At 39.9% G+C, this 9896-nt stretch overlaps 1 protein-coding gene across 1 annotated transcript; it reads right to left on the reverse strand.

The window, feature by feature from the left end:
- Positions 1 to 555: 555 nt before the first annotated feature.
- Positions 556 to 8872, reverse strand: slc1a5 (solute carrier family 1 member 5). Its single transcript, XM_046389161.1, has 8 exons — positions 8181 to 8872; positions 4366 to 4408; positions 4177 to 4242; positions 3880 to 4046; positions 3500 to 3733; positions 3125 to 3319; positions 2257 to 2391; positions 556 to 2073 (listed from the first exon to the last, which is right to left on the reverse strand). Exons 1-8 carry the CDS (start codon positions 8699 to 8701, stop codon positions 1866 to 1868), a joined length of 1569 nt encoding a protein of 522 aa, XP_046245117.1. The 5' UTR covers positions 8702 to 8872; the 3' UTR covers positions 556 to 1865.
- Between the last annotated feature and the right edge of the window lie 1024 nt (positions 8873 to 9896).

Here is a 9896-nt window from a genome sequence, read left to right on the forward strand (position 1 = left end):
CACTCTGGGGTCCAACCGGTACAGCTCATCGCTGTCTCAAGTCTCAAGTCATGAACTTTCCTAAAAGCCCACTACCAAAAAAATCCCCATACAGAAGCAGTTTTTACTCTCACCCTAAAGAGGACAAAGACCAAAAATGAACATAATAAAAAATAAATACTTCAGTTCTCACAAGAAGACACGATGAAAAAGAAAAAAAAAATCAAAACTTTCTTTGGATTTTGATTGGGGAAATAAATATGAATTCTAACATAATTAACGGAGGCATCATCTATGACATGTGGTATAACTAGTATTTCATGTTTGTGATCAAAACAGTAGTTTAAGTTGAGACATGCGTATTTTCACTTAAGCCCTTCAGGGCTCCAGGTCTCAACAGTCAAAACGAACTCTGGCAGTCCACTGTTGCTACTCTAAACAATGTAGACATTCTTGTAGAAGAACGGCTTCTGTCAGTTAGACATCACATGCAACCACACCACTCAACATCAAACAGATTGTCATTATGACACTGTGCTTTTAAACCCCACTTGAGCTTTGGTGAGACCTACAAAGAACAGCAGCATGAGTTTAATGTGGGATATAGATATACATTTCTTTTTTCTTTTTAGTTTTTAACAAAACAAAAAACAAAAAAGCACACCTCCCTGGAAATGTCATCCAGTGTCCTGCGTGTTTGCTGGGACAGCGTAATTTTTGGTCATGGAATTTTAAAGACCATCTTCAAGCCATAGTTACACCTGAGGTTATGTTGCCTGCCACTGCATTAAGGTCCATCTGAAGAGGCAGAAATGTTTAGAGGTGAATCCGTGTCCATGCATGTTAATGTATTTTTAGTCCTTGAGAAAAAAGGTCCTTCATTCGCTGGGACGTTTTGACGACCTCATTTCATTTGGTGTGCTTTGGACAATACATATAATCTTGAGTACAGGTTTTACAGCTTTAGTGCTTTTTCTCACCATGAGAAAGGCATCATGCGTAAAAGGTACCATGGAGTAACCATAGACACAATGACAGACTAATAAAGGCTTTCCACCCCCTTTAAAAGCAACTGTGAAAAGAATAAATGTTTGTGTATTTTACAAACATTATGGTCATTTTCATGCATGGAACACTAATGTTTCATACACTAAATATGACAAATCTTGTACAAAGACCTACAGTTTAAATACATTAGATTAAATCTGCTTGAAAATGTCCATAATCATGTATTATATATATACACACAAACAATGTATGTTCATATAACAACTAAAATAAAATAAAATTTTGAAAGTAATAGATTCTATTACTTTCAAAATTTGGTGCAGCAAGTTGTATGGTAGTTCTCATCAACTTTTATAGTCAGAAAATGTTCCCATTTCCCACTATGAGGTGGGACATACCTGTGGTTTACTTCTGCTAGTTGTGTGAGAAGTTTAAAGTACAAATCAGTAAAAGTGAGCCAACGGGTAAATACATCCTTGTAACGTCTATCTCTAAATGATGAATGAATAAATCTAACATCTCTTCTGCTTGTAACATTAGATTTGACATTACCATTCTTGACACTGCAGTGGATGGAATCTAGTTGTGACTGATGAACACCTGGCTTGCACAACTTGGCCAAATTATAAAATTCAGACTTTAAAATTGATGAGGACCAAATTGAGTCACTGCAGGAGCCAGACTAATATGCAGTACTGTGCCTCAAAAAAAAAAAAAGATTTTCAATTTCCCCCTACATTTTAGAGCTCCCAGAAAAATACAGAGAACATTTTATAGTGTGCATGTTCATCTTCAAGGTGGGGGGGGGGGTTTATAGCTCACGTTTCATCTTGTAGGAGTGTCATAAATGAGAGTCATTATTGATCTCAGCAGCTGAATTACATGACGGACTCGGATACAACTGCGGCGTCTCGTTTTCCAATGAGCGGCGAGTGCTCAGGGGCAGGGACTGATAGGCCTTCCTCCAGCCTGACATCGGTCAGCTCTGCTCCTTCCTCTCGTTTGGCCGTGCGGTCTACAAAATACTGCAAGAGGCCAGCTCCAAAGGCATCACCCTCCACGTTCAGCACTGTGCAGGTACGGTCACTGAAGACAGACAGAACGGATGGCAATCAATTTAACAAACTGCTTCACAACTGCAATTTGGGCATTGCATGAAATTATGGAAGTGCATTTCAGGGATCATGGTAGGTTTGGAGTATATCACAACCGTTACATTGCTGTCATGCTCTACATGTCCACATAAATTATAAATGGTTTGTTACTCACACAAGCCAGTCAACAGCCAGGATGAGAGAGATGTCACTGGTGGGCAGTCCCACTGCCTCAAGGATGATGGCCAGGGTCAACACACCACCAGCAGGTATACCTGCAGCTCCGACACTGGACGCTGTAGCCGTCACACTAGGAGGGAAGATGACACAGTTAAACATCAAAGCAGCAAATATTATCATTATTGGTATTATCCTCATCTTTATTTAAAGAACACTTTAAAATCCACATCCAAAACAAGAAGGTTCACAGTGGCAAGGAAAATAAAGCAGAGAAGTAAAAAAAAAAAGTATGTGTTAAAAGGAGGGACTTAAGAGTTCAGTGACTGCACACTCTCAGATGCACGATGTATAATTTCAGCTTAAGAGGTAAAGAGGGCACAGCCATGAAGAGCTTTATAGCTAATCCATACAATCTTTAAGATTGTGTTCTAAAATATACTGGGAGCCATCGTTAACACACCTAAACAGGAACAATGACCACTTCTCTTGGTTTTGGTCAAAAGCCTGACAGTTGAGTTTTATATTATATATATATATATATATATATCAGTTAATAATATTAGTGAATCAAGCAAGTAAAAAAGCCATTGCAGTGATCCAGGCATGATGAGTTGAGTTCTCTAAAACGGTCCATCTCTTTTAAAAGACAGAATGCATTTTTGAAATATTTCCAATAAAAAGGAAAAACAAGATTGCAAAAGCTTTGCATTGAGCTTCCCAAGACCTAAATTACTGTCAAATCAGATGACCAGCAGATGGCAGAGTTTGTTTTGCCACATGCTGGGACCTCTATTGTCTGAATTCAGCTGAAGAAAATTATTTCTTTTCAAGCTTAGTTTATATATATTTACATATTTACTTACAGGATGGTAATGATTTGGATGAAGTTAAGGTGAGTGTCGTTCAGCTGAGCAATGAAAACAGCTGCCACACACTGGAAGAGAGCAGCTCCGTCCATGTTGACCGTCGCTCCAATGGGCAGGATAAAACGGCTGATGTGCTTGGATACGCCGTTATTTTCCTCCACACACTTCATCATCAGGGGTAGAGTGGCAGAGCTGGGAAACAACACAGAGCAATGTGTTAGTGTATGGATATGAAAGTATGTGTTTGCAGAGAGAAAAAGTGGGTGTGTTTTAGAACAGTAGAACCTCAGTATTTGAAATTTAACAACCAGGGAGAACAAACAAATGTGTGTGCGATAGAGTGAGAGAAGCAAACAGCGGTGAGCTCATTACCTGGAGCTTGTTCCGAAGGCTGTTGCCAGAGCTGTGAATATCCCCCAGAGGAAGACGTATGGATTCTTCCTTGTGATAACGAAGTAGATGGCAGGCAGCACAAGAAGGCCATGGATGGCATGTCCAATGATACAGCAGGCTATATATTTTCCCAGACTGGCGAACAGTGCGCCAACATCCTCCATCTCAACAATCTTGCCAGCTACAAGGAACATGATACCAAGAGGGGCATACCTGTAGAGAGACAGGAAGGGCAGGAAAGACAGAGGAAGTGAGGGGACAGTACACTGGCGTAGATCATTATGGTTCTGGAACACAGCACAAAGAAAAAGCCTGTCTTTCTGCTCCTCTTAACCCGAAAACATGCAGGTCTTTCTTACCACATGATCCAAGACACCAGCACCATGGTGGCCTCATTGAAGGAGTTGAAGAACTTGATGAGAATCTCTCCTTCCTCTCCCAGCTTCCTTAAAGCTATACCAAACACAATGGCAAACACTACCAGACCAAGAATATTCATGCCGTCCTGTTCTATTCCAACAGGCACCTGTGGAGACACAAAGACGTGCATGAAAAGACAAGTCTTCATCCTAGAGACACAAACAAGATGATGTCCATATGTTATATGCATTTATGCAGTATTTCCTGTGGACAACTAGGCCATCCACTTTTCTCACCTTCTCTGAGAAAGAAGTGTTTCCATCTGATGTATTCCTGGGAATCAACTTGTAGGTGGTTGCATACTGGATGGAGGGAAAAAGTTTTGCACAGCTAGTTTAGTACACTCCTTCATTTTATCATCTTTCCTTCATGCAATTTAAAAATCATAATTATGTAAAATTAGAGAACTGAAAAACAGTACTTACCGACTGAAAGGCGGCAGACACCAGGTTGGAAGGAAAGATGTTTCTATAAGAAAAAAACAAAACAATTCAACCACCTATTTACCAGACGCCTTGAGAAAATCCGATGAAAAAGATGTGGTTGTGATGGCAGGAAAGGAAATCACACGTGAAAAAGCTTAACATTATACAAGTGTCTGAGCCTTGTTTGGTTCTTTCTCTATCTGCACACACCGCAGCATTGCCACTTATATGAATGGACACACATAAAAGGCCACATGTGCTACAAAGCAAACACATTGCAAAGCCATAAATTGACCTCATTTGAGTTTATATTCATTTGTGATGATGTCTGAAATGTTTACATGCCACATAGACAAAGAGTTAAAATCAACTACAAAGCAGCTCTGGGTCACAGTCCTACTTAAAAAAAAATACTAGTTAGTCCTGTTTACAGAAGAGTATCATAAGTGGTGCTGCAGAGACACCAGCTAGACCCTTTGGATGTCAGCAACAGCTCAAACTGAGGGAATCACAAGATCGATCATGTGAAAATAGCTGACAGAATTTAACTATTAATCTACTTTTTTTACTCTGGCCCCATTTCTAATTGCTGTTGTGTTAACTAACAAGTACATACACACACACGCATATGTTGGTGCAACTGCATATTAAATCTCTCAAGAACTCATGAAACCCATGTGTTTCTAACAACCCTTTACTCAGCTGTCTGCAACGGATTTAGAGTAATAAGGCATTAACTTCAAAATCTCTTCCAAACCATTCATTCCCTTTCATTAGAGCCATAGTGCATCAGGATTAAACATCATATGACTGTGTGACAGTGCAGTGTGCAACTGAAGCAAAGGCTGAATTACAAACAAAAAAGCTGCCAGGCTTTGAAACCCATGTTAGACTTAATTTAGATACGAAGCGTATTAGTATTACTCAGATCTTTTCAACTGCCTGGAATGACTAGAGCAGAGGAACTACAGGGGATTTTAGAGCAGCTTCGCATAATTTAAAAAAATGAATAATTTAGTCAAACTGCTTGACTTCAGCCTGATCACTGCAATTTACACATTATCACTCTACAAATAGGCCAAAAATATGCGTGGTATCCTGCATCTAATTTTGAAATAGCCGTTTTTTGTGGTTGGCCACTTAATAGACACCACCCAAAATGCCATAATGTGCTAATCCTTTCTGACATGTGCTCAACTGAAAACAGTACAAAGGCAATACATTTAACATTATACCTCATCAGCTTGATTGATTTTCATAAGTATATTCTTATGCTGGATTTGATGCTAGCACATGTTTAAAACAGGTTGAGACAGGGGCAACAAAAGACTAATTAAGTCGTGGAATACTCAAAAACACCTATTTGGAATATTCCACACTTAAACAGGTTCATTGGTGACAGGTGATAGTACCATGACTGGGAATGAAAGGAGCATCTTTCAGAGACTCTTTCTCAAGCAAGGATGGGATGAAATTAACCACTCTGTGAAACACGGTTGTATGAAAGGATATTACTACAAGGGATCAGGAACAGGATATTAATTTACTAACTATTCACACTATGCTAAATGTGTTTTGCTATGCTAAACAGTTGATTGGTTGTAAAACATTCAGCATTTTTGGCCATTAATGTAGTGGTATGACAACAATCCACACATTGTGCTGTCACATATCACTCTGTGTGTGTGTATGTGTTTCTATAATGACAGGCTGCTGATGTCTTACCAGCATCTTGTTACACGTGCCGGATATGGCAGTACACGGGTAACATCTTACACAGGTCTACATTGAACAGTAAATACCGAGTTCTGCGTGCTTGATTGGGAAGATGAACGGGTGAACAGAATGAAAACACTGAGCCTGGCAAAAGCAGGCAATATGTGAAGTTCCTCTGAGCCATAATGCTTCTAAGAGATATAATCTGCATTTAACGTCACTGCTTTCCTGCGGCTCAGGGCAAATGGTGTACGTGATCAAGAAATACAAAGGTGACGGGAGCACTGGCTAATAGCCGCCACCTGTTAACGTAGACCATGTGGATATAGAAGAATGCAAATAAAGACAGGAGATAAGAAAATGTCAACAGGAACGTAGGAGTGTCTCAGGGGTTTAACCTATCACACGGCTTGGTTAAACAATGGCCAGGCTGTTTTACACACTGATGAACAGCTCTTCAGTCATAAAGTATCACGCTGTCTTTGTTGTCAAAACTAACCAGGACACTGACTGAGAGGGCTCGCTCTAATGAGAGCCACAGGGTCTGGCTGCTGTCCTATCAGCAAAATGTGTAAATGTGTGTGTGTGTGTGTGTGTATGTGTGTTACATTGACTTGTGTCCTGTGCGAGATCATCATGATTTTCCTGATTGTTCTTTTATTTTCCTTTATCAAACAGCACAGCACAGCTACAGTCCATAAATCTGGACAAAGGTGAGATTTCGCATTGATGAATGTAATTTAGCATTAAACTGGGCTGTTGGAGGCCTGCATTGTGAGCTCCCTTTTCATCCTGGCTATTAAACATTAAATGAGAGTCAGACTAAATGCTTACCAGCCAATCTGAGTTTTATAAACCAAACCATTGTGTTGGAAACTTGCAGATGCTGTTATGCAAGTTTCTCTGATATAAATCAGGGGAACAATGTTAATCTGTGAATGGTTATGTTTTGCCACATTACTTTTCCATGTCTAATCCGGCACTGAGCGACATGAAATGTTTTCAGGAGTTTTTGCCAGGGTTTGGTCCCACTGCTGGAGGCAGAGGAGCAAGGAAAGGGGAAGGAAAAACTGGCTTTTATAGTGCACAAACAGGTTGATTTTCAATAAACTTTAACACTTTAAAGACACTCATTAAGCTATGAGCCCACAGGAGCAGTTTTGGAAGGTAGAATAGGAGATGTGTTAAAGAGGAAAAATACTGCCTCTCAGAGTTGTGTAGATCAGTTTATGATGTGTCAGAAAGTCTAACTATTTCAGTCTCTGAGAAACTGTTTCCTAACTGTTTTGCTTCCCTAATTTCCTCAGTAGATGAGTTGGCACATTCAGGATGTCTCTGGGCGGCAACAATTCTGGAGAGTCTGTTAATTGCAGGGTCTCCCTTAGAAGGAGTCAAATACTGACGTTCTGGAGAAGAGACTTAACAACATACTACAACAAAAAAAATTGCTCCGTGTTGCGTTTAAGGTGACAGACACCTGCTGCATATTATACCTTAAAAGCTGCATGGCAAAGCCAACCCTCTAACGATACACGTGTTTGTAAATGATCAACATTGGCCTCTTTTTTTTTTTAACCATTTCACTTCAAAAGGAAATTCCTAGGAAACTAAAGCGTCAAATTAAGAGGGTTCAATATCTTTTCTTTTTTCTTTTACAACCGGGGATGTCCCCGCGTGGGCTCTTCACACTCTTGTCGGAACACGTGGGTTTATACAGTAAAGCCAAAAAGTGAAATAGAACATTAGTAATGACATTTAGCTGAAATTAAAACGCGGTTGGAAAAAAAAAGTTTGCGCGGTCGCTTAAACTGTACGCATCAACTGGTCTGCGCGTTAAACCTCCATGTGTAGACGTAAGTGAGCTGACGCAACTACATATTCTCATTACAGCAGGGGAAAGCGAGGTGTATCTAATTTCCTGTCCCGCGTTTAAACCACACTCCAATCTTAAAATAAAATTTATCGAGTAAAAACAATGTCAAGGGGTTTTTCCACCTTTTACTGAAACAGTCAGCAAAACTACTTTGTGTGAAAAGTTTGATACTTTGTCAGATAACACATTCATACACAAGCAGCAAGTGATGTACTGATTCACTCACCTGATCAAATCCAAGAAGGAGTCGATCACTTCTTTGGCGACAGGTACATCGTCTTGGTCAGATAGACCGGGTTTGGATATAGGCACCGAACCCGGGTTTAAGATGAAAGCCATCACAACCCCGATGGACGACGCGATTAAGGTAGTGACTAAGAAGAAGAGCATAGCCCATCCGCCGAGTTTTCCCAGGGCTTTAGGGTCAATACTGGCCGCCCCGGACACTAGACTGCATACCACCAGAGGAATGATGATCATCTTCAGCAGCCGGATAAGCAGTTCGCCGGGAAAACCGATGTAAATGATCTGGGTCTTCGTGAGCGCCACGTTTCGCACACCAAGCCCGATAAAAACACCGATGATGACCCCAGCCACGGTGAGAATCACCAACAAGTTAGCCATCACCACCCTCTTCACCCGCTGTGAAAGCAACTCTGGGCTGCTGCTCTTCGGGCTGGTCAGTCCGTTCGCCAACGGCTCGCCGTTGGATGCCCTCCCTTGTTCCAGGTCCATCTTCTCAGCCATTGTGCGCTTTGAAAGTTACTGAAATTGTCCTAATATTTCACTAAAAAAAACCTATATTATTCCGTGCTATCGTATAAAGTGGCGGAAGTGACTTACTATATTACTACAGCAGCGTGGCTTCTGCTTCCCGAATGTAACTGGGGTGTACCAAACTACTCAGCTCTTTTGAAAGGAACGGAAACTCCGCCCCCTGCCAAGAGACGTACAACATGGGGCAAAGGAAGAAATGACTGGTCAGTCGTTCCAGTATATTCATCATGACGGTGTATAAAACACAATTAGGCATGTTTCTTTTGAGCTCCTGTATTTATGTCGCATTTAGGCTGAGTTGATTTGTAAATATCCAAGCTCATCATGTTCAACTATTGTCTGTTGTTGACACGGGTCTCCTAAATAATTAGTGTAGATTGTTATGTGAGGGAAAAAATGAAGCATAAATCGAAAATTTTCTGTGAAATGTGGTCTACCAGTAGCGGAAAGCTTTATTAGTTAAGCTATGATTTGTATTTGTATTCGTGTTATGTTTTATAGATCAAGTTCTTTGTTTGCAATTTGACCTAATGTTGCATCATGTAAAATATTTTAGTATTCCAAATGTTGTTTCAACACTCTAAGGCGTGTATCTGTGTGACTTCAAAAACAACTACTGCCAAATATTATTCAATAATAAATATATATATATATATATATGTGCCACATTAACATAAAGACCGCAGGATAATGATTATCACATAGTTTTTTCTCCAAATGAAATACAGTTTTCTAAATTTGCATTCAGTTTGTTGAGGGCTACAATTTGGCACAATACACTTTTATTCTCTGGGAGCACAAAGTAAAGTCGCACAGCCTCAACCATTTCCTCAGATTATGTCTGTTTCTCCTTTTATTGCACAAGATCTGGCCAAATCACTGACAAATTAGTTTTGCCTGCCACCGAGTCTACAAATGTTAGTTGGTTTTACATATTTAGGTGAAGAACATATATGCATGTTGAACAACAAGCACATATGCTGTTGATAAATACAAACAGCAGATAAACAATTATTATTTTTTATTATTATTTACTTTGGCTTGATGCTCATGATGTGAAACTTGAGACAACTATTGAACCATGCAGCGAAAATCATTACCGTAAGAAAATTCCCATGAGTGTAAATATGCAAACCATACTGAAGTAAAAAGAAAATTGAGAAAG

This window comes from Scatophagus argus, chromosome 5 (assembly GCF_020382885.2).
Source record: "Scatophagus argus isolate fScaArg1 chromosome 5, fScaArg1.pri, whole genome shotgun sequence".
In the NCBI taxonomy this organism is placed as follows: Eukaryota; Metazoa; Chordata; class Actinopteri; family Scatophagidae; genus Scatophagus; species Scatophagus argus.

Coding starts and splice junctions, on each gene's coding strand:
- slc1a5 (XM_046389161.1), bottom strand. CDS start 8,701: ATGGCTGAGAAGATGGACCTGGAACAAGGGAGGGCATCCAACGGCGAG. Junction 4,409..8,180: donor TCCTTCTTGGATTTGATCAG/GTGAGTGAATCA, acceptor TTTTTCTTATAG/AAACATCTTTCCTTCCAACC. Junction 3,320..3,499: donor GCCTTCGGAACAAGCTCCAG/GTAATGAGCTCA, acceptor GTTGTTTCCCAG/CTCTGCCACTCTACCCCTGA.